Below are 24804 nucleotides of genomic sequence, written 5' to 3'. Positions count from 1 at the left end.
CTGAAAGTAAAAGGTTTAATTATAATATTGAATCGAAATTGGGGTCCTGAAAGAGATAATTATTACTATTCAAGATACACCTACACACTTCCCACATATCCATTTTTTTTACTTTTTACAAATGTTGCAGAATATATTTTTTATGTCAGATTGATCTACAGATTTAATTAAACGATTTTATGCACAATTTAATTAAAACTAATCAAGGATGTAATTAAAAACTCTTAATTAACGCGAGATTAAGTTCATTCACAAAAATCTCTTGACATTTGACGTAATACGTAATTAAAGTTAGCCAATGACAGCTGCCCAATCTTGTACAATTTAAAGCGCGAAATTCAAACAAAAAAGTTTGAAGTATTGTTATATAAAGTATATTGTTCAAAGTGAATAAATTAGCTTGAAAATATAATTTTTTCCAGTTAAAATTGTTTATGAAATTATTTTAGCTCATTAATAAATATTTGATTTCAATTTTATACTTAAAACGAGCTGAAAATATAAATTATATACCATAAGCTTTTATAATATAATAATAATAATTTATACAGTTATCGAAGACTCAAATACAATTTTAATTGCCAGAACATAATTATTACTAACTGAATTTATAAATATTAACTTGATTACTATCAATTACATTTTAAATCTAAATAAATAAATGGACATATATTGCATGGCATTGCACATCATTCTATAAAGACCATTTACATGAAATACTTGATTTGATAAAAAGACAATACAAAGAATATCATATGTAACTAAATCTAGTCTTTAAACATTTACACTGTTGTTTCACTTCTTCTCAAAGATACAAAAGCAACTTGCTTTTTACATCATATGATAATAATGTTATAATATTAATTCATTCTCGGATGTTTCATCTTCCTTATTACTTCAAGATGTCGACAGATTGTTTCAAATCTATATCATCAATAGGTGTGAAAAACTGTAAAACTGATTCAAAAAAAAGTTAAAACAAACTGCCATTATAATAAGAATATTTTATTTAGCTAGATTTACTACATTCATTGTAGTAGATTTACTCGATCCTTGAAGTAGATTTACTACACTCATTGTAGTAGATTTACTAAATTCATTCTAGCAGATTTACTACACTCATTGTAGCAGATTTACTACACTCATTGTAGCAGATTTACTACAATCATTGTAGTAGATTTACTACACTGATTGTAGTGGATTTACTACATTCATGGTAGTAGGTTTACTAGACTCATTGTAGTAGTTTTACTACACTGATTGTAGTGGATTTACTACACTCATTGTAATATATTTATTACACTGATTGTAGTAGATTTACTACACTGATTGTAGTGGATTTACTACACTCATTGTAGTAGATTTACTACACTCATTGTAGTAGATTTACTACACTGATTGTAGTAGATTTACTGCACTGATTGCAATAGATTTACTATACCCATTGCAGAAGATTTACTACACTCATTGAATTATATTTTCTACACTCATTGTAATAGATTTACTACTAGATTCATTGTAGTAAATTTACTTTATCTATTGTAGTAGATTTACTCGATCCACAAAGTACATTTATTACACTCATTGTAGTATATTTACTACATTCACTGTAGTAGATTTATTACACTCATTGTACTAGATTTACGTCTCATTATAGTAGCTTTACTACACTGATTGTATAGTAGATTTACTACACCCATTGTAGTAAATTTACTGCACCCATTGTCCAGTTAAAGGTACTCCTAAAGACTGCATTGGAAGTGGTCCACTGCAAGGATTGAACTTAAAAGATACTCAGGATAATAGGTAAACAAGCATGATGTTCAGGGTAAAAACTTGGAATCTCTTATAATGGAAAAAATGACTTGTAATAAAAATAATAAATTGTATTAGTACTAAGAATATTATTGCTGGCACAGACAACTTTAATTTGCCTTAAAGTATATTTATCAAAATATAATTAAAATGTATTTAAAACTTATTCTATTTCATTATAATGTTCATGCTCAGATATTTCATCTTCCTTAATTGTACTTTGTAGGTTAGTTCCAGTTAAAGGTACTCCTACAGTCTGCATTGGAGGCAATCCATCGTAAGTTCTAAGCTCAGAAAATGCACAGCATAATCCATTGCAGACATGAAAAATCTGGATAGACACATCGTTCTGGATTCTTGGAATTTCCTATAATGAAAATATTTAGGTTGTAATAATGATATGTTATATTACAAGCAAAATTAATTTAAAAAAGTATCATCATATGAAAGTAATAGTCAAACCATTCTTATTCTTGGTGGTAAAGTTCTTATAAATTACTTTATTATTATGAAAAATTATATTAATTCAGATCATTCAGTATCAAATTACTTAAATGCTTGTAATTATACTATTTTAAATAGTAAATATTAAAGAATATATTTATTTTTATAATGTAATTGAGTAAAATATTAAATATTTTTACATTTGCTTTTTGTTTATGAAGTTACATCTACTTTCCTTTCTTAGTTTTGCGATTTATCTATTGTATTTAAGTATCATAAGGAAAAATATAAGATACTATCTGATCTTTCATCTGCATGTGATGAAAAATGTTCACGTCTCCCAAGATTGTATAAAATGTTAAGTATATGTATAAGTATTGTATATATATTATTTTTCCATTCTTATTTGCAGTATAAGCACAAAATTATAGTTACCTATATTTATATTTCTAAAGATTTCAGCATTTGGAAATCAGCATTAATTATACTTGCATACTTCTATTAATATATGTATCAGAACTTGTCTTTTTATCTCTGAAGTACAGGGACAATCCTGTTACCATCCCGAACAATTATAATTCTCCAAAGTATGTATACTTGCAACAGTGAAATAATCTATAATAATATAAAATAAAAATTCAGTGAAATTACTGTTAATAATTAAATACTTTGTTTGTGAAACATATATATTAAACATAAATATTATAAATTAAATTATTAAAATATTTCAATTGGTCCAGTAAAGCTACTACAATGGTTGTAGTAAATCTATTACGATGAGTATAGTAAATCTACTACAATGAGTGTGGTAAATGTATTTCAATTGGTCGATTAAATCTACTACAATGGTTGTAATAAATCTACTACAATGAGTATAGTTAATCTACTACAATGAGTCAGGTAAATGCATTTCAATTGGTCTATTAAATCTACTACAATGGTTGTAGTAAATCTACTACAATGAGTAAGGTAAATGTATTTCAATTAGTCAATTAAATCTACTACAATGGTTGTAGTAAATCTATTACAATGAGTATAGTAAATCTACTACAATGAGTCAGGTAAATGCATTTCAATTGGTCAATTAAATCTACAACAATGGTTGTAGTAAATCTACTACAATGAGTATAGTAAATCTACTACAATGAGTATAGTAAATCTACTACAATGAGTGTGGTAAATGTATTTCAATTGGTCGATTAAATCTACTACAATGGTTGTAGTAAATCTACTACAATGAGTGTGGTAAATGTATTTCAATTGGTCGATTAAATCTACTACAATGGTTGTAGTAAATCTACTACAATGAGTCAGGTAAATGTATTTCAATTGGTCAATTAAATCTACTACAATGGTTGTAGTAAATCTATTACAATGAGTATAGTAAATCTACTACAATACAACTATATGCATTTATCATTATTTTTTAACTCATTTCATTAAAAGATATTTATGTTTTATGTAACTACAACTGAAGTTTAATATACTGACATTACTACTTTGATTTATCATTTTATTCTATTCTATTATCACATGAATTGACAAATTCACTGGAATTGTAGTTCGATATTTAAGTTTTCATATGATTAAAATTAAACTTCCTAAAACTATCATATATACTAATAGTATATAAAATGTTGCAAAACTTACTCGATCTTCCATTCATCATCTCTGTTTTTCTGTTTAATGTATATTTCTGGGAAGACAGTTAAATACAACAAAATCGTATGTCTCTACATAATTCATCAATAATATATTTCATTTAATATTTTCTTTCTTGTTTCTTTATAATTAAGCACCTGTAAAAAGAATATAGATTTATTACAAGAAACACTGAATAGTGATAATTTATACTAGATAACTACATCAATGTAACAATTTAATTTTAATAATTAACATAGAAATAAGTTTTAATAATAATCATAAAAATAGGAATTGATATAAAAAATATAATATATAATAGCCACATGACATTCCATTTGAAATATAATAATCATAATGATAATCAATTTGTACTTACATTGAGGCTATTTGAATTCGTTATAGTCACACCATACATTGTGCACGAGTAACATTACACTTTCATATATAGATTCTGACGTTTCTGTTCGCCTGATACTTCGAAGCGATTACAAGAGCATTTTCGTAAGAAGTAACGAGAATTGTCCGCCATTTATATATTTGGAGCTGTCAAAACGAGGCAACCAATCAGAAAGCAGGACTACATTGAACAAGAAACCAGGACCGCATTTTGAACATCTTTATATGTTGAATAAAATAAATATGTAATTTTTTTTTAAAGTTGGAAAAACACATTATTATAATAATTGCACTAATTATAATATCACTAATATATGTAATTTTACTTTAAAAATTATACTATGTGTATAATTTATAAAATTTAATACCAAATAAAATTTGTTCCATATTATTTAACTAATTACAATGAAACGGCTCAGCCGATCTTTACCAAAAACTAAAAACTATGATTCCCCAAAAATATCTTTCAAATAGTTTTTCAATTTTTAAATTCGATTTAAGGATTTTAGAAAAAGCTTGGGCAAAACCTTTTGCACATTTACACTAATTTTAAAAAAACGGCTTGTCCGATCGTCGCAAAACCCAAATTGGGTAGAGTCCCCATCAATCCACATCCGATGCTTTTTAATTTTTTTTAAATCGGTACAGCCGTTCTTCTGAAAACGATGACGAAAAGTCGAAAATTGTAGTACGTACTTACGAATAACTAAATTTTGCAATTAATTATACTATGTGTATAATTTATAAAATTTAATACCAAATAAAATTTGTTCCATATTATTTAACTAATTACAATGAAACGGCTCAGCCGATCTTTACCAAAAACTAAAAACTATGATTCCCCAAAAATATCTTTCAAATAGTTTTTCAATTTTTAAATTCGATTTAAGGATTTTAGAAAAGGCTTGGGCAAAACCTTTTGCACATTTACACTAATTTAAAAAAAACGGCTTGTCCGATCGTCGCAAAACCCAAATTGGGTAGAGTCCCCATCAATCCACATCCGATGCTTTTTAATTTTTTTTAAATCGGTACAGCCGTTCTTCTGAAAACGATGACGAAAAGTCGAAAATTGTAGTACGTACTTACGAATAACTAAATTTTGCAATTATCAGCTACATTATGCTCATTTACTACTTTTTTCAATGTTTATACAATAATATCAATGTTAAAAAACCATTTCCAACACCAAAACCTATCAAAATATCCCAAAACAATAAATTGCATTTTTAATTTCAAAAATAATTACCCCTAACATTTCAGCAGCCGGCCCTGTGAAATACGAGCGAAATTTGATTGAAAAATGTGTCTGCTACCCTAATAGATCGGCCGAAAAATTCGTATGAAAATGTATGAAATGTATGAAGGGTACGCGAGCTCTATAGACCGCGCGAATAGTACTATACTATCATATATATTCTGAGCGTGTCTGTTCGCCTGATACTTCGAAACGATTACAGACCCAGTTTACTATGAAGATTTTCGATCTTTCGATGTCGGCTCTTCCTATCATTGCGAAAGTATCTTTTTCGATGTCGGCTCTTTCTATCATTGCGAACGTATCTTTTTTAAGAACTTAAATTAATTTAAAAATTTATTAGTATCATATAAAATAAAATGGATGGATCTTTATGTATGATTGTAATTAGTAATAAATTAAATTATAATATTAATGGTATAGTATGCTATATGATTATTTTGCTTTTATTTATAGAGTATTTATTGTTGAATATTATATGAATGTTGCATAAAGCAACCTGAAATGTTCTTAAATTACACATATATTTTTTAATAAAAGAATCAAATAAATTATTTATACTTGTATTTATATAATTACAAAATATTACAAATATACTTTTATATAATTAGTGCAATCACAATGCATTAAATACATATTATTTAATAATAATAACATAATAATTCATATAAATACTATTCATTATAATTATAATTCAGTACATATATATCAAAGTTTCATACAAACTAAATAAACAGGTAGCACAAATCTAATGATTTATAAATAAATATACATTCATATATTTAATACAAAGTACGGCAACTAGGACATATATAATGATTAAAAACTTAATTTAAACAATTAAAAAAGCCAGCTTATGGTTTTATCTTGATATTGAGTAAAATATGTTTAAAATACTGAGCTTAGGACATTTCTCATGATACATAAATCAACAAATATATTTATATATTTGATTTACAAACTAATTGCGAAGATTAGGATACATCTGAGGATGTATAAATAAATATATACATTGGTATGTTTGATTTTCAAATAACCCGCCATAATGGGTCGGTGGTGCCATCTAACACAGAACCATATGAACCCGGTAGTCACTACGTAGTTCCACAAGAACTTGGAACAATTTTGCATAGAGGCGCTGCAAGCGTCGCACTTCACAGGTTGTTGACAGCTGTCAAAACATTAAACATGGAATTTAGTTCTTAATAAATATTTTATATTATATACATATTTATACGTCATTACTTTAATTAAAACAATAAATAAACTTCTTATTTAGTAAAATGAATGGTTGAATCCAATCAGTATCAATGGAAGAGAATAACTCGTTAATATATGGTTTAGAGTTTCAGGTTGAATTTTATTTACATATCTTAGATATAGTCAATGTGAGAATGTATAAATATATTTATTCTGTATCCAGGCTAGAGCCCTGGCGACTCCTCAAGCAGAAAGTGACGTTGTTAGATTTTTAATTGGGACACAAGTATTGAAACAATCAAATAACCAAATACACCTGGTTGAAGTTTCTGATGAAACTGAACAGTTGTCAACTAGGGTAATTAACTTTGAAACTTATTATTAAAATAAATAGTATTATAGTAATAATACTTTATAATAAAATAGGTTCTCCATTACAATATCATTAATTAAAATAGGTTTTCCAACACTCAATTGGTGAAATATGGAGGATGACATGTAGCCCACATAACTCAAATTTATTATCAACTTGCTATAGCACATTCAAAGGAGCTAATCCACAATGGCTAGTACAAAGTTCTTTAATATCTTTACCTGCTTTAAGAGATGATCTTCCAGATGAAAAATGAGACTCTTGAGGTCATGACGACCATGGACACACAGGTTTTAAATCTGTTTACACAATCCAATGTTTGTTGAATGCGGTAGTACTAATGAATTAATGCTCTCTTAGAAATATGGGAATGAAGTGAAAACAACAGAATTTAATCCTAGTGATGCAACTAAAATAGCTTGTGTTCTTGATAATTCAGTAGTTATATTCGATGTAGGAGAATCCTCATCTGTTGAAAGTACAAAAGTTACATTAAGCAATGGTAGAGCACAAATACAAATTCCTGGAAAAAGTTCTAAATTAACATCTGGTAAATGGAGTCTAGATCATCAAGGCAACCAAGTAAGCCACAAAGTCTAAGCATTTTGAATCAAAATAATTCGCTTCAATTTAAATTTCTTTTTCCAGTTTATTGCATTCCATGAAAGCACTATCAAAGCATGGGATATTAGAGATTCAAATCAAAATACCTGGACAATAGAAGGAGCCCACAAGCAAATGATTAGAGATATAGACTGCAATCCAAATAAGCAATTCCACCTTGCAACCTGTGGTGATGATGGTGCTCTCAAAATATGGGATTCTAGAAATAATCGCTCACCAGTTTTTGCAAGAAATGATCATTCTCACTGGTATGTAACAATTGTAATATTATGGTATTGAAATAAATTAATTTTACTTTCCTTAATTTAAAATATTCAAGGGTGTGGAGTGTGAGGTATAATACATTCCACGATCAATTATTATTGACAACAAGCAGTGATAGCAGAATATTACTAACATGTGCATTAAGTGTTAGTTCAGAAATTGATGGCGGAAGTCTTACAGAAACAGAGGAAAAGAGAGAAAGGTTTGAAAAAATGATAAAGTAAAATTTACAAAATACAACACCTGAATGATGCCTGAATATTCTTTTGCAGATTAAAAGAAGGTATTTTACAAACATATGAAGTACATGAAGACTCCGTTTATTGTGGAGAGTGGTCTCCAGTAGATCCTTGGACTTTTGCTTCTTTAAGCTATGATGGAAGATTAGTTATTTCTAAAATACCAAGAAAATATAAGCAATATTTATTACTATGATTTTAAATATTGGTTTAATAAAAATGTATTTGTTAATGTAATATTTATATATTTAAAATAAATCATGAGGGCAAAAATACCTATTATTTTGAAAACCATGTGATAATGCCACATGTCTTGAAATTTCAATAAAAAAAAGAATAAGTTATTAAAAATTGATGTTGATACTGTTTATTACTTGTGTGGCTTAATGTATATAAGATGTGTGGATTTGTCAATTCAATACATTAGTAGTAATTTAATCCTCATCATTCTCTTCCTCAGCCCCATTTTCTTTACTTGGCTCTTCTCCGCCTTCGTAGTTCATTCCTTCTTCCTCCTCACTGTCATCTCCAGCAACTTCAGCATTTTCAGCCTCAGCGCGCTCCATTTGTCTGGCCAACTCGGCTTCATCAGTTGCAGTAACAACTTTAGGCTACAAAAATATTAATACAATATACTTATTTTAAAAAAAAAGTTTAAAAATTGTGCAAAATAACTTACAGGCATTTGAACAGTAAAGACTCCTCCTAGTTTTGTGATTGTTTCTTGAATTTTATCAATAGCATCTTGCAAAGCTTTTAAACCATCAGCTTTCTCCGATGTAGATGTTGTCATAACTTGTTTTATAATTCTAAGTTAGTTCATAAACATATTAGAAATAATGAAGGTATTTATTTTGACACATACCATACAATGGTGGAGCAATAAGATTTATACGAATTGGAAGTTCTTCAGTAGAAAGTGCTAAGCCTGCAGACAATGCTTCTTTTACAGCATCAATTCCTTCATATCCATAACAAGCACATTCTACATCTGCTCTTATTTTTACAGCTTGGGAGGTTAATTTCCTTTTGATGTTATTTAACAAAACCTCTTTAGTCTTCTCATCCAAGCCACATTCAGCCAAAATACTTGGATCACTGATAAGAAATATATTTTACACCAGTTATTAGACTTGTGAAACATTTATTTTATTTAAAATCAAATTTCATTGGATAACATAAATATTAATTACAGAACTGCCTGTTTAAAGAAATCATATGCTGATGCTTTATTTTTATACTTCTTTTCAAAATGCCAGGCTGTTTGTTGATACAATTTACTTAATTGCTCATTACTTTCATAATGTAATAATTCTGCCACATGACGTAGAATAGAATTAACTGCCTTAGCATTTGCAAATCGTTCTGTGCATTTTGCTACATCTTCTGGGGAAACTCTTCTTTTAGACAAATCAATATATCCCCTGTACGAAAAAGCAAATATTTTGTAATTACAAGAATAGGTTACTTATTGATGAAGTATGAATAAAACTAATTACCTTTTTCTTTGTCAACTCTGATGACAACAACTGGCTCTGTTTTGCCAACTCTAATAAGTTTGTTTATGGATCTGATACGTCTTCTTGACAATTCAGAGAGCAATATCATACCTTCTATATTGTCATACTCCAATAAGTGCACATAAGCACCCATTTCAGCTATTGACCTAACATTTACCATAACTACATCATCCACCTGTTAAAATAAAGTCGACATTTTTGAACACAATTCCACATAAAATTTCATCATTTCATGTTATAGATTTTTTGGTGCAAAATTGCTAGCATTGTTCTTACCTCTGGATACTTTTCGTTGTAAAATCTACAAGATAGCGGCATTTTGGAGCTTTATTATTGCTAGCAAGAATAACAAACTAAACTTTTTAACTTAATATGGTAAAAAAATATGATCTTTAATGTAAAAGCTACAATTTCGCTGACATGTGGCACATAACCATACTTTTAAGCATCTTCTTGGTCTAGAGCCGCAGAAATACCAAAACTTTTCACGTTGGCAGCATAGCTTCAAATATCATCTTAAGAAACTTCATGCTTATTTGGATTAACTGTCAGAACTGTCAAACGTTGGGCAAAACGTCAAACGTTTGTGTCCTTTTGACTTTGAAATTAATTTTACTGCGATTTTTAAAGGAATTGTAATGCTACCCATAGGCTCAATTTTAAGTAAATTAGCAACAAGATCTTTATTTTCAAATACCATGATTACCAGATCCCAGGTAGCTGCTTTTTCTTCAGACAACATTGAAATAAAACACCACAAAAACGATAGTGAATTTTCTGTAACCCTTGGCAACGGTATAAAAACATCACAAATAAAACAATTTGATCGATCAATAAATAGTAGTTTCATTTTCTAGATAAAGCTTACTTAGAATACGTAGAAGACGATACTACAATTGATATTTTGCATGTTTTTGTTCCTGATGTATTTCGTGGCAAAAATGTAGCCAAACTATTATCGCAGGTAATATGTTAATCTACAATTAACACACACATTTTGTAAAACATCAAAATTCTTATTTCATACTTTTTTTAGGCCGCTCTTGACTATGTAGCTAATCAAGACAAGAAAATGATAATGACCTGCACATATTTCTCTCATTACGTAGATACAAAAGCACCTGAGTATAAGAAATTTTTACATCAGTAGTTATTTATTGTTGTCTTATTAACTGAGTATAAGAAATTTTTAATTCAGTAATTATTTATTATTGGCAATACAATAATAGCTTAGTTTGAAATTTTGTTTTATTCTGACCTAAACTAATTCAATACTAATAATAATCCATAATGGATGAAGATGAGATCATTTCAACATATCTATACTATGGGCGAGAAAATTTTTATCATGCTATGCAAGAAGCGGCTATAATAGGTTTATCAAAATTTACAAACCATAACATGTATAATTTATATAGCAGTATAGCATTAGTTATAGGCGGAAGAGTACAAGAAGCTATGAGGGAGCTTCTGCCCCTGGTAAAAGATAAAGAAACATCTCTTGCAGCTATTCTAGCTTTAATTTTTGCTCATAAGAAATGTTCAGTTATTGATAATGATGCTGTATCCAATTTGGAAATCAAACTGAAAGAGGAACGACGTAGTTCTAATTACTTAGCTATGTATCATGCAGCTCTTTTTGTTTTCTATTGTGGGTTTGTTGAAAAAGCATCAGATTATATTGATAGATCATTAAAACTCAATTCTGAATTTGATAAAGCCCATGCTTTAAAAGGCTGGATTTCTCTGCAAAGTCAATCAATGAACTATGAAGCTATAAGGCAACATTTTGAAAAATCATTGCAATTGAACAAAAGCTTAGATTCTTATCTTGGCTTAGTAAAATTGCAAGTTATGAGAAAAGAGTATGAAGCGGCTATTACAAAGTTAAATAAAGTTATTGTAAATTATCCCAATTCAGTAATACCTTTAATCGAAAAAATGTACATACAATTAGCAAAATGGGATTGGGATCAATCATTAGACACATCCTTACGAATTCTACAAATTGTGGTCGTAGCAAAATAATTTTAAATGAGACATTTAAACTAGCTGAATATGCTATGCAAATAAATTCTGCAGACCTTGATGTTGTTATAGAATTGGGTTACCAGTCACTACTTTGTGAAAAAGTTAATGAAGCTTCACGTTTTTTTCAATCAGCTACAAAACTAGATAATTGTTCTATAGAGGCACTATGTGGTTTAACTTTATGCCAATTGCTAGAAAGTGGTCCGAGTGATCAAGTTTGCCAACAAATAGATTTTCTGATGGAAATACATGGTATTGAAAATATTCTGCCTTTACTAAATTATTTGTCGGCTAAAGTAGTCAAAAATGATTCTGAGAAAGCCCTTTCTTTGCTAAATAAGTCCTATGAAACTCATTTTAAAGCTCTTCACAATTTACCATTTGGTGTAGATTATTTAAATAAGTTAAATCCAGATTTTTTGCTACAATTAGCTAAAGAATTTTTAATTCATAGTCCAAAAAAATCTGCAGTGAAAGATGATATCTCACAATCAACTAACATGCATAAGTCTCTTAAACAAGCAAGTAAATTGTTATTGGCTATTGTACAAGCATGTCCGGGACTAGTTGAAGCTCTATTTCAATTATCTCGAGTTTACTTCTTGAGTGGCGATCTACTGGAAGCCAACAATACATTACAAAAAATTCTGGAAGAATTGGATCCTACGTTTGCTGATGCACATTTACTTCGAGCTCAAATCAACATACAACAGATGTCTTATAATAAAGCAGCTCAGAGTCTTGAAATATGTCTTAGTTATAATTTTAATGTCAGAGAAAAGCCTTTATATCATTTGTTGATGGGTATAGTTCAGAAACAAGAAGGTCATTTGGCTGATTCATTCAAGAGTTTCGAAAAGGCCATGGAACTGGCAAGTGTTAAACAAAGCAATAAAAGCAATCTCAGCTTAGTGGACGAAGTCACACTCTATTTAGAATTGGCTGATGCCCACATGGAATCAAATCAACCATTAGAAGCTTTACGAATTTTACAAGTAATAATAATAATAGATAATCATATATTGATATGGGACATTATGTATATATTAATATCTTTTTTAGGAAGCAACTGATGAATTTAAAAATTCATCAGAATTTGGCCGGATCTTGATAGCCAATGCGGATGTTGTGATCAAAACTGCTGACATACAACAAGCATTAAATCTATTAGGAAAGATTTTACCTGATCAAGAATATTATCTGCAAGCTAAAACAAAAGCAGCCTCAATTTATTTGCATCATCTCAACGATCGCCAAGCTTTTGCCCAGTGTTTCAGGAAGTTAGTTGAAAATTGTCCCGGTCCTGATAGTTTTATCATGCTTGGTGATGCATATATGTCCATACAAGGTAATAAAAACAACACTTGCCTTTATTGTGTTTTTATAATATTTATATTTCTTTTAAGAGCCTGATCATGCTATAGAGGCGTACGCTCAAGCAATAACTCAAAACCCAAAAGATTCCGCATTAGCTAGCAAAATGGGTCGTGCTCTTGTGAAAACACATCAATATGATAAAGCAGTTCAATATTATCAAGAAGCAGTTGCTAATTGCCAAAATGCTAATTTCAAATTAGATATGTCGGAACTTTACGCCAAACTGAAACAATACGATAATGCTGAGAAAATTTTATTGGACGAGCTGGAAAATAATAAAAATGCACATGATGATATAGCTGTTTTGCAAATGCGTACTAAACAGTTGCTTCTGTTGTCCAGAGTTAAAGAAAAATCAGGAAATCTTACCGGCTCTTTAGCGTGTTTAAAAGAAGCTAAGGATAATCAACTGAGAGTGACCAAAAGGATATCAATGGACAGGAATTGTGAGTAAAGGAAGATGCTACCTTACTTATCCAAACTTTTTTTTATATATAAATGTATTATTTTTATCAGCATCATTATTGGCAGAACAACAAAGGATTTCCTCACAAGTATGTGTATTGATGGCTGAACATTGTTCTCATTTACGAGAAGCGAATCAAGCCATCGAGCATTACAAGGATGCCTTAAAATTTCAGCCAAACAATAGCGAAATACTTTCATCCTTGGCCAGAGTTTACATGCAGGTAATAGGATATCAATGAATCGATAGAACAGAACTATGAAAAATCTATAATAATGCTACTTTTTTGTTACAATTTCAATTGTAGATCAATAATTTCGATATGTGCGAAGAAACATGCGGTATCGTTCTTCAATCCGAACCAAATCATGAAGCTGCTTCGGTTATGATGGCTGATTTAGCATTCAGAAAAGTATTTATAAAAATTGCATATTATTGAGATTCGATATATCACATCTAATTATAATTAGATGTGTTTCTTTACCAGGTTGACTTTGAAGGTGCTTGTTTTCATTTTTCACAATTATTATTAGCACAACCTTTGTACTGGACGGCTTTAGCTCGGCTTATCGAAGTAATGCGCAGGACAGCTAGGTTGGAAGAAGCAGTACCTTTTATAGAACAAGCCCAAAAAAATTGTAGCAGATCCAACGGCGATTCGGGTAAAAAATAATTAGACAAATGTATTTTTCTTCCACTTGTATATATTTTTTTGCTATATTTTCAGGTCTTGCATATTGCAAGGCTTTGTATGAGTGGTACACAGGTAATCACAATGCTGCTTTAAGATATTTCAACAGCGCTAGATGTGATCCTGAATGGGGCCAGCAAGCTATTTATAATATGATTGAAATTTGTTTGCATCCTGATGACGATCCGACGAATGATTCTGCTGAATTGTTCGATGACGCAGAATATAATGGACCGAGGACCATGGCTATCAGGACCGCTGAGAAGCTTCTAAGAGAACTAAAGCCTCGAATAGGTAAGTTTGCTTGTGGTGTAACTTATACATTTTCTTCAATTTTGGCTTTTGCAGGTGGTTTAGACAACGAAGCTTTAAATCACAAACTCCTGGGTAATTTCTTATTGCTTGCTACTAAACAAAAAGCAAATGTTGATAAAGCCTTGCAAGAGTTTACAACCTTGGCATCTCAACACAAATACAGGGAACAAGTCGGTCCTATCTTGGGCATGTCCATGGCTCATTTGCTCCAGAAAAACACGAATAGAGCTAAAAATCAACTAAAACGAGTAGCCAAAAGTCCTTGGTGCTTCGAAGAAGCTGAATATTTGGAAAGATGCTGGTTGTTATTAGCAGATTGCTACATCCAATCGTCAAAATACGATTTAGGGAGCGAATTACTCAAACGAGTTTTGCAGCATAATAAATCTTGCATTAAGGCTTACGAGCTATCAGGATTTATTGCAGAGAAGGAACAGAATGTGAAACTTACTTTTGCAAATTATGAAAACGCTTGGAAGTTCGGAGGACGTTCGAATCCACAAATAGGTTTTAGATTGGCATATAGTTTTATGAAGAACAAACGTTATGCTGATGCTCTTGAGGTGAGTTATCATATTTTAAAAATACATCCTGATTATCCCAGAGTGAAAAAGGATATTATAGAAAAATGTCAGAATAATTTAAGGACATAGTAGTAATAATAACTGTAATGTACTATGCCATTTGGAATACCAAATTTACATAAGTAAAATAAATTAAATATACTTCTTTGTTTTATTATGACCTTACATATTAACTTTGATAGCAATATAAGTAATCACAGTTATTCGTGATACTACCAATTCCTTTGTTAAATGTATACTTCTATACTACTTTGTTAATATACACAACTTAAGAACAACTTCTGGTTATATACAAGCTTTAAATATCACTCCTTTTTTACTATTAGGTTCGTAATTTAATTTCTAACTAAATTATATGACCTGGTAAATGTTTTCCAATACATACGTTTACCTTTAGGGTATATAAATTTCTGTAGTTTAAATAAATGCTCCAGAAATATTTTTTATACTATTATACATATACAACTTAATTTCCTAGTTATCAAAATAAATATTACACAGTACTTTGGATCAGTTAAAATTGCTTGTAAAATATTCTATTCTTATAACTTAAAATTAATAATAAATACATACCTAGCTATTTGACTCAGGACATACATACGTTTAGTGATTTTATTGATTTTTACTTTAGTTAATTATTTATTTATACCGTTATTTTTTTTTTATATTATAGTTAATTTAAATAATTTGTGTTTTGATTGTGCGATTAGTCATTTTTGTATAAAATTTTTAATACTTGTATAATTTTTTCATCAAGAGATCGTATAAAATATACCAAAAGTTAGTAAACGCTAATAAAAACGCGTTGTACAGACTTCGAAGAGTGGAAAATAATATTTTTCTGAAGAAATCAACATATTAAAATAACAAAGAATTCAAATTCTATCTCTTGTAAAGATATAAATCCACATTGGAAGCCCATACTCTAATTCCTTAGTTTAAATCATGCTTTACTTAAAATCCTTACCTCTTTCTACATCATTTTGTTTCGAGAATATTTTTCACTTATATATTTACAGAAGTAGTGTAACTACTCCACCAATTAAGCAAAGGAATAAGCTGGAAACAATTGCTGGTGATGAATTTGTCCTTTTAATCCAATCCATTATTCCTGTACTGTATTTCTGATTCCAGTCAAGATCAGTTTTTGCTTGTTGAATTGCTTTTGCAGTCACTTCACTTGGAATGCCCATTTCTGTGGCATGTTTGTTTAAAAATTCCTCCAACTTTAAATAAAATATAAAATATAATAAAAACTGATTACAACTACATGGTTATCATATGTATATTCTTGGCCATGATATTTTGGAATGACCAGATTATGAAAAAAAATTGAAAAATGTTTTACCTCATCAACATCTTCCTTTGTAGTCAAACTTGAAGCAAGACCAGACACTGCATTATTTAGACCATTCATAGCAGTGTAACTAAAATATTTAAATGAAATATTTTAGAATAATATTATTAACACTTCAATATGTACATAGGTGTGATAATTATTCAGATATATAATTAGTAAAGTGACCAGATTTTTCCAGAAATATGATCAACTTGCATGGTACTATATGAACTTGCGATTTTATAAAATTTTATAGTTAAATGATTAAATACATACTATTTTGCTATTGCCTCATAGTTGTTCTTCAAGAAATCGAAAGCAATACGAACATTTTCCGGATTACCGGAGTAAACAGATGTAAACACAGAAGTTGCATCTTGTTTCCTAATTCCGGAGTTGTCTGTTATAGATTCTTTTAGGTATCTATAAAATTAGACACACAATTAATATAACAATAAAAATAAATTGTAAAAAATGTATTTTTTCAAAACGTACTGGTTAAGTTTTGTTTCATCTTTAGTGCAACCAAGGATTCCCAGAATAAGGGCCTGTTCTGCAGCAACATTTGCTGTTGAATATTTGTCTCTTAAAAAGTCATAATCTGAACCATCTCCGTGTCGAAGAGCTGTACAATATACAGTCTGACGCAAATTTGGAGAAACTCTGACAAATTAAAAAATATACATTATTCATCAATAAATTACCATCAGCAATATAAAGTGTTAATACTTACGCTGTGCCATTTTTAAATTCAGCAAACATTTCTTTAGCATTTTTGATACAATCTTCATTTCCTACTTTGCAGGCCCAGGCCATTGCTTGGGCACGATTGTATTTGGTAACAGGATCGTCATCAGGTTTCTCTTGGAATCCAAGATGCTCATATAAGGATTTCATAAGATTTTGCATGTAAGTCTAGAAATATTAATATTGTTATGTTTATTCTCTAAATCAATTCAGATTATTCAAGTATCATTACTTCAATTTCATGTCTGTTGCCATCGTGTCCAGCAAGTCTCTTATAAATATATGAAAATCCTTGGAAAGCAGATGTCCATGGTAAATAGCTGGTCTCATGTTGTAAATAATGGATGAGTTCCAAAGCCGTTTCGTACTCTAAATATTGATCTTCAGCTCTTGCTAAACTTAAGGCATCGTCCACGAGCTGAAAAAATGGATTAGACAATTATTAATTTAAATTAATATAGAATTTAGTTATGAGATGTGAGGTAATTAATACCTGTGCTCTGCTCAATGTCTCAATACCATCAAAGTTGTCTTCTCGAAGTGCTTCAGTCAATAATTTCCAGGTTTGCTCATCGTAGTTTACGCGATAATAACCTAATTTAAAATTGTTTACTTAAGTATATTTAACCAAAACAAGCAAATCTCTTAATTTATATTAATTATAGAAAATCATTACCCACCTGTTCCTTTGATATTGAATACGACCCATTCGTAGTCCTTGTTTGGCAAATCCAATTGAATACTTTCTGACTGGTCATCCAGGAATGCTTTTGGTTTTGTGCTGAATTTCTTTTCAGATTTTGATGTATAACTCAGAGGAATGTAGTATTTAGTTTGTTCAGCATTTTCTTCATTGTGACGTAGGAAACGTTTCTGTAAATTGTAAAACACAATTAATATATTGTTTTTTGACTAGCAATCAGAACTTTGCTGTAATAATTTAATAGTGAATTCAAATTTTACTTACTTGGCGTACTACTAATTTATCAGCTGCTTGTTCCACATTTATTACAGGATAACCGTTTTTGAATACCCAATTGTGCATTATTTTAGAAATATTCAAGGATCTGTCTGCAACTTCTTTTTGAATTTCGCTGAACAAATTTTCTGGCACCACAGTTTTGAATTCACTGAAAAAAATAAAATTATATGTCATCCACCTCTCCAAAAAATTTTAAACAATGATTATGTCACTTACTATGTTTTTAAATAATTTTTCAATGCTTTTTGGAAATTGTCTGTACCTACTATATGTTCCATCATTCTAATAACAGATGCTCCTGTAAATATAACAAATGTGGGATTTAAAATTTATATTGATTTATTTTATAAGTCATATTACCTTTATTATAAGAAATGCTATCAAAATGTGCACTTATACTGGCAGAACTGTCGACGTGGCTGGATAATGCTTTTGAAGTAGTTAAAGAATCCATTCCAAAAACAGTTTGTTGTTGCTCTACGACAATTTGTTCCATAAGATTCCATTTTGAATAAGCCTTTGGAGGAAGAAAAAACAATTAAATTATCTAAACATTATATATTAATCATTCTATTTTGATTTCCTACCTTATCGGTAGCATAATATTGCAAATATCTAGCAAATCCTTCATTTAACCAGGTGTGTTCCCACCAATCACAGGTTACCAGGTCACCAAACCACATGTGAGCCTGTTCGTGGGCTACAACGGTTGCAATTCTTTGTTTGGCAATCTCTGTAGAAACATTCTCATCGTATAAGAGAGCAGTTTCCCTATGTAAGAAATCAATAAATAAATCATTAATACAAAAGACAAAAATGTACAAAAAAATGTATGAAAGTTTACTTTAATACCTGAAAGTAAGAAGACCCCAGTTCTCCATAGCGCCTGCAGAAAAATCAGGAAGAGCTACCATGTCCATTTTTTCCATTCCTTGGTCACGATATTTATAGCCAGTAAACTCTTCTAATTTAACCAAAGTTTGTTTTCCAATATCGTAACTGTATTGACCCTGGGTATATGCATTTGGTCGGGCCCAAACATCAAATTCCTGATCAGGTTTTTGGGAAACACTTTTGAATTCCGAAACAACAAATGCAACAATGTAAGATGACATTTTGAGTGTGGTTTTGAAGGTGTCTTTCAGTCGATTAGGATGGTCTGCAACCCTGTAATAAAAAGATTAATAAACTCTTAATTATTAAATTCAGAAATCAACTAAACTAAAACCCAGTAAATGAACAAACTATTAAGCCATCTATCGTTGTGAATATTTACTTTTTGTTTATTTTGATAAAGTAGGATTTGATCATGTATATTCGATAGATATTTTAAGATAAAATTATTTTTTTTATAAAGTGGTATGAAAAATTATACATGAAGCAATTCTTTAAAATTAAAATTTTAACTTGAAGGAAAGAGGTACAATACCGAGAATTTTCAAGCAGTATTCTATACTAAAGAGGTCCCCAAATAAATAATATAAAACTTCAATTATAACTTGAAAAAGTATTCTTACACTTCATCTTTCCTCAGATGTTTCATGTTTCCTAAAGTTGCCATATGTTTTGGTCGAATTATAGAAATGTCGAAAGTTGCCTTAAAAAGAGGTTCGTCGAAGCATGGAAAAGCCTTTCGGGCATGAGTTGGCTGGAATTGAGTGGTGGCAATCCATCTGAAAAATTAAATAAAAACATATTAAAAAATAATATAATATTTAAGAAGTATCAAACTTACTTTGTTTTCCCGTCCTCGGTGTAAGAACTTCTGTAAAATCCACTCATCTGATCATTCATAAAACCAACATATACAAAAGAAATTTTATATTTCTTAGCTTTATCAAGTTCTTGTTCCAAAGGAATTGTATAGAATTCAGTGACATTATCATATTTGATTTGATCAACCAAAATTTTTAGTGGTTCATCACTATTTTCCTCAGTAAGTTTAATTTCACCCACTTTAATTTTCATCTCCACACTTTTATGGAGGATGATTTGCTTTACAGTAGTTTGTGGTAGGATCAAAATTGTACATTTGCCGTCAAATGTAAATTGTTCATGGTCGCCTTCTTTTTCTAGGTACGGAATTAGTTCAATTTTGTAATTTTCTGGAAAAATGTCTTTTGTTAAACGGTAATTTACTGCTTTGGTTGCTTTGACTTCTTTGTCTTCGGAGACTTTGTCGGATATTGGACTGGCCATGGAGAATGAGACCAGGACCAGTAAGGCACAGGTGAGCCTCAGGAAATTCATATTTGTAACTAGAATAAATAAAAATACAGATTATTTTATAATAAGTAATAAATAATTTATACAAAAATCGGTCCAGCAAGTTCTTCATAATTATTTGTTAAACTTTTTTTACCAGTTTGCACGGTAATACAGTTTATGGTCTGAATGAACATCACTACAGAAAAGTGTTTTAATTATAAAAATTGGAATAAAATTTAGAATAATTGGACTTGCCTTATAATGCCACCTTCAACTAGTTGAGAATACACAAGATATAAAACAACTGCCTAGTTAAAAATAAAAAATCATTTTTGCAGTTTATTTGATAATGTTATCAGTGATTATCATATACTCGTAAAATTAATGTATCATATTTAACATGTGGACTGTCCAGATATAACAAGGCTATTATTAGTTTTGGAAAATACTTTTGAATTCTAAATGTTTTTAAAATTCATATTAGTTTTTCAACACAAATAAAATTAATTGCCTATAGTAATTCTAAGTATGGTAATATAAATATTATTTTACCTATGTGCGAAAATAAAATTCATAATTCACTGATTTGTTTTTGTTAAATATATTTTACTTACGTACAAAAGTTTCATTCGAAATTTACTGCCCTGTTTTTGTATATTTAGAAATGTAAAAAATAAAGGGAATTTTATAATTAATCTAGAGAATATTTTATAAACAATTTATGCGATTCATATTTATTTGACACAGTACTAAAGTTGCAATGAATGGATTTGCATTTAATTTATGGATTTCTAATATGTGAAAAAAAAAAAATTATTTTATGGTATTTTATACTGTCAATAAATGTTTTCATAATTGTAAAAAGACTCAGTCAGAAAAATTGTGAAATATTATAAAAAACTAGTAGGGTGTATGGCATCGTGCCTTAAGGTAACCTTATTGAATGTTTTCTATTGAATATTGAAAATCTGAATTATTTTCGATATACAAAAAAAACAGAAACTAATAAACACTTCTCCCAATCATTACTAATTGAATGTTTTTAGATCATTCAAATCGGATTCTCAAAAACTCGATTTCTATTTTCTGCACTCTTTGCTTTTTATCTCCGTAACTGCTGGACCTGCACTAGCCAAAAACTAATCAGCACATCTCCCTATCAATAGGAATCGAATGTTTTTTGAACCATTCAAATCGGTTGATCCGTGCGCCCGAAAACGTGAACGAAAAAATGCGACACACAGAATACACACACACATCCATTTTCTTCTGAGGTATGCCAAAATGTTCAGAAACCTTCAAAACGTCGAGAAATGCAAAAATTTTCAATTCCGATTTTTGGAAATGTTCTAATAAGAGCTGACTAATAAATATAGGTTGCACAATTTGTTTTCTTCATTATAATAATAAAATATTAGCTATCTTAAAAACCATAAATAGCGTTGTTTAGAATTGTATATGAATGTACATTTATATCTTTATAATGCCAGTCATTCATTTAATATATTTTAAGCCAATTTAATCGCACGTAATAAATTTAATCCATTTGTTTTCTTATCATGCAACTAAATTTTTATAATTTAAGATTACATGAGAGAACAATTACTGAAGATTAATCGATGATATCGTCTGCTAATAAAATAACCAATAAAATAAGCCAAAAATTTATATCTATAAAGGATTATTATGACGGACAACCAAAACAATGTTAGCTTATCTTGTAAAATATTTATGGATTTTCTTATCATTTCGAAGTTTGAGACGTATTATTCGCAATTTTGTAGAAAATCCATGTGAAAATCATACATTTTGCATACTATGTAAGGCAATTAATGGTAAAGGAAAATTTCATATTTATATATATATATATATATATATATAATATATATATAATATATATTATATATATATATATAAATATTTATTTAAAATTGATACAGGTGAAGTGTCCAATGAAAACCATTGCTAATAGTTTAAAATTAATAATAATAATTAATATAATTGAAGGTAATAATACTAATAATTTAATAATTATAGGACTAATGCAGCCAAATGCAGAGTTTTAGTGATATTTTATTTATTTATTTCATTTATTTTATTTATTATATTTATTATATTTATTATATTTATTATATTTATTATATTTATTATATTTATTATATTTATTATATTTATTTCATTTATTTCATGTATTATATTTATTATATTTATTATATTTATTTCATTTATTTTATTTATTTCATTTATTTTATAATATTGAACTATATTTTATTTAAGAATTTAATATCGACTTGATTTCTTCTACACATTTGTTTAAATAATTGGTTATTTAGTTTTAAAATTTGCCCAAACTTTTCTCTCTTAATTAATAAGTCTAACATGGTCTCAAATTGTAAAGAAATTCAATATAAATAAGATAATAATAATTATTATAAAGCAAAAGCATTTTGAACCCTATATGTTGTTTATTAAATTAGTATAAAAATAAATACTAATTGAAAATGAAGAAAATTATGTAGTAATATATGGAAGTCTTATTATATTATAATAATATAATATTTATGAATTTTATGAATTTGTAAATATTAATATAGTTTTATGAATTTGTATTTAAATTTATTGCAAAGAAAATTGAAAAAATGATATTATAAATCTTATATATAGTATATTATACATTAGTCTTTATATATTATTAATAGGAAAAAATTACATTAATAGAAAAAATTACCTATATTAAATATTTTGAAAATATTATTAATATGTCAATTTTATAATTTTTAATTCAAAGTTAGCTTAGTTTTTATTAAACCAAAAACCAAATAAGAAAACTATTATTTCAGAATTAAAATTCAACCCTTGATTTTGCGGCGGAATTTTTTTTTACTCGCATGAAAGAGGTACCAAGTAAATATGCTTAGAAAGAATTTGATGTATAACTTTGAATGGAATACTGTATAAAATAAAAATAGTGTATTGTTATAAAAAAACTCACATTTATCGTATCCTTTATTCCAAAAAAATCTCGTCATGTGCACTTGACAATGACCAAAAACAATACTGGCCAAGGTGCAAAATGCTGTTCGCATTTAAACGTTCCGATAAGTCATTTTCATAGCCAATTATCAGAGATAAGGATAAATCTCTCAATAAAATTGACTATCATGACGTCGACATATCAAAGAATTATTTCATATATGATTTAAGCCCTAAAACATGATAAAAGCTTACTCAAAACAAATTCATAAACTTATTTTATAGACCTCGTCTGGACTAATAAACTTTCCATTTGATAATTTCGAAAGACCTGGTAAAGTTTTATTTCACTTTGATAACGTATGTAAATTTTAACTAGACGTAAATGAAAATTCGATATAGATAAATACTATGAAAACACGCTAATTGTTTATAATTTTTTAACGAATTAGTGCTTATGTCACAAACATAATATATAATACCATTTTGCTGGTAAAACACATCTTGACTATGGATTACACTTAGGTATTTTTTGATTTTTGATGTATTTAGGATTTTAATTCCTACTAATATTAATGAATGATTCAATAAGACATTTAACAGTGTTCATTTATTGAAAGTTTATTTAAATAAATTAATGGAAAATGCTATAAGTTTAATCAACATGTTTCAAAAATATTTTATAGCCCGGTGGATATCGCAGAATTTATTTTTAACTTTTTATTTATTTATCTACAGTAAACTAAATAATCCTATTAAATAAAAAACGTTGAGTAAAAATACAAATATCAGAAATTAAAATTTAGTAATAAAATTTAACAAACTGTACTCTCATCTACAGTGATTAATTTGTAAAAAAATTAAAAAGTTATCAGTATATAAATAAGAAAATAATAGTTAGTATAAAGCAAAAGCATTTTGAACCCTAAAATAAATACTCATTAAAAATGAAGAAAGTTATGTAACAATATATCGAAGTCTTATACAATTTTTATGAATCTGTATTTAAATCTATTGCAAAAAATTGCAAAATATATATTATAATATTTATATATTATTAATACATATTCTTGTAAAATATATATTTTTTATAAAATAGGGCAGCGTCAATAATGAAAGTAAAATACTAATCATAAAAATAGAACAAATGCATAAAAAAAAACTATTTAAAATTTTATTTTGCGTATTGTTATTGCAAAACATTATTTTGCAACTTTTTGGAACAGATAACGAATGCAAATTTTGACAAATATGATGTTAAATTAGTGCGTTAATATTAATTAAAATATTTTTCCAATTTGCATAAAAGCTACA

General features: G+C 28.6%; 5 protein-coding genes and 1 long non-coding RNA gene across 6 annotated transcripts; 3 read left to right on the top strand and 3 right to left on the bottom strand.

The window, feature by feature from the left end:
- Positions 1-2042: 2042 nt before the first annotated feature.
- On the bottom strand, positions 2043-4409 carry LOC113382692. The gene is made up of 4 exons (XR_003367679.1): positions 4280-4409; positions 3910-4058; positions 2695-2874; positions 2043-2182 (listed from the first exon to the last, which is right to left on the bottom strand). It is a non-coding gene; the product is annotated as an uncharacterized LOC113382692 (long non-coding RNA).
- A 2374-nt stretch (positions 4410-6783) lies between these two features.
- LOC113382695 (EARP-interacting protein homolog) lies at positions 6784-8522 on the top strand. The gene is given in 8 exon segments (XM_026620924.1): positions 6784-6909; positions 6981-7115; positions 7216-7367; positions 7369-7420; positions 7491-7712; positions 7779-8002; positions 8074-8220; positions 8291-8522. Coding segments are annotated over 8 exon segments (1137 nt in total). The 5' UTR covers positions 6784-6867; the 3' UTR covers positions 8454-8522.
- LOC113382696 (eukaryotic translation initiation factor 2 subunit 1) lies at positions 8271-10206 on the bottom strand. Its single transcript, XM_026620925.1, is given in 7 exon segments — positions 8271-8412; positions 8632-8868; positions 8937-9052; positions 9123-9355; positions 9451-9681; positions 9750-9952; positions 10054-10206. Coding segments are annotated over 6 exon segments (1002 nt in total). The 5' UTR covers positions 10096-10206; the 3' UTR covers positions 8271-8412; positions 8632-8691.
- A 203-nt stretch (positions 10207-10409) lies between these two features.
- LOC113383384 (protein NATD1) lies at positions 10410-10927 on the top strand. The gene is made up of 3 exons (XM_026621655.1): positions 10410-10572; positions 10635-10741; positions 10814-10927. Exons 1-3 carry the CDS (start codon positions 10416-10418, stop codon positions 10925-10927), a joined length of 378 nt encoding a protein of 125 aa, XP_026477440.1. The 5' UTR covers positions 10410-10415.
- On the top strand, positions 10818-15314 carry LOC113382855 (tetratricopeptide repeat protein 21B-like). Its single transcript, XM_026621101.1, is given in 9 exon segments — positions 10818-11782; positions 11785-12803; positions 12871-13156; positions 13215-13631; positions 13702-13874; positions 13959-14063; positions 14139-14313; positions 14379-14636; positions 14691-15314. Coding segments are annotated over 9 exon segments (3768 nt in total). The 5' UTR covers positions 10818-11067; the 3' UTR covers positions 15311-15314.
- Positions 15315-16140: 826 nt separating this feature from the next.
- On the bottom strand, positions 16141-23583 carry LOC113383383 (membrane alanyl aminopeptidase). Its single transcript, XM_026621654.1, has 16 exons — positions 23510-23583; positions 20045-20567; positions 19827-19982; positions 19162-19476; positions 18897-19080; positions 18670-18826; positions 18526-18607; positions 18295-18457; positions 18008-18200; positions 17821-17921; positions 17560-17745; positions 17314-17495; positions 17076-17243; positions 16857-17003; positions 16590-16668; positions 16141-16467 (listed from the first exon to the last, which is right to left on the bottom strand). The coding sequence occupies exons 1-16, from the start codon at positions 23544-23546 to the stop codon at positions 16255-16257; spliced, it is 2886 nt and encodes a 961-aa protein (XP_026477439.1). The 5' UTR covers positions 23547-23583; the 3' UTR covers positions 16141-16254.
- Positions 23584-24804: the final 1221 nt, after the last annotated feature.

Source organism: Ctenocephalides felis, unplaced genomic scaffold (assembly GCF_003426905.1).
Source record: "Ctenocephalides felis isolate EL2017-DRISC unplaced genomic scaffold, ASM342690v1 CF-g0.4_SCAFFOLD_03570, whole genome shotgun sequence".
Lineage (NCBI taxonomy): Eukaryota > Metazoa > Arthropoda > Insecta > Siphonaptera > Pulicidae > Ctenocephalides > Ctenocephalides felis.
The sequence above is the reverse complement of the archived record's forward strand: the minus strand, read 5'-3'. Positions and strand labels throughout refer to the sequence as shown.

What these genes read in the sequence shown, in the direction of transcription:
- LOC113383384 (XM_026621655.1), top strand. Translation starts at nt 10,416, where the DNA reads ATGCTACCCATAGGCTCAATTTTAAGTAAATTAGCAACAAGATCTTTA. An exon ending in TTCTGTAACCCTTGGCAACG is followed by an intron (nt 10,573 to 10,634) that starts GTATAAAAACAT and finishes TTCATTTTCTAG; the next exon opens with ATAAAGCTTACTTAGAATAC. An exon ending in TAGCCAAACTATTATCGCAG is followed by an intron (nt 10,742 to 10,813) that starts GTAATATGTTAA and finishes TACTTTTTTTAG; the next exon opens with GCCGCTCTTGACTATGTAGC.
- LOC113383383 (XM_026621654.1), bottom strand. Translation starts at nt 23,546, where the DNA reads ATGACGAGATTTTTTTGGAATAAAGGATACGATAAAT. An exon ending in GATGAAACAAAACTTAACCA is followed by an intron (nt 17,004 to 17,075) that starts GTACGTTTTGAA and finishes CTAATTTTATAG; the next exon opens with ATACCTAAAAGAATCTATAA. An exon ending in TATGAGGCAATAGCAAAATA is followed by an intron (nt 16,669 to 16,856) that starts GTATGTATTTAA and finishes TAAATATTTTAG; the next exon opens with TTACACTGCTATGAATGGTC.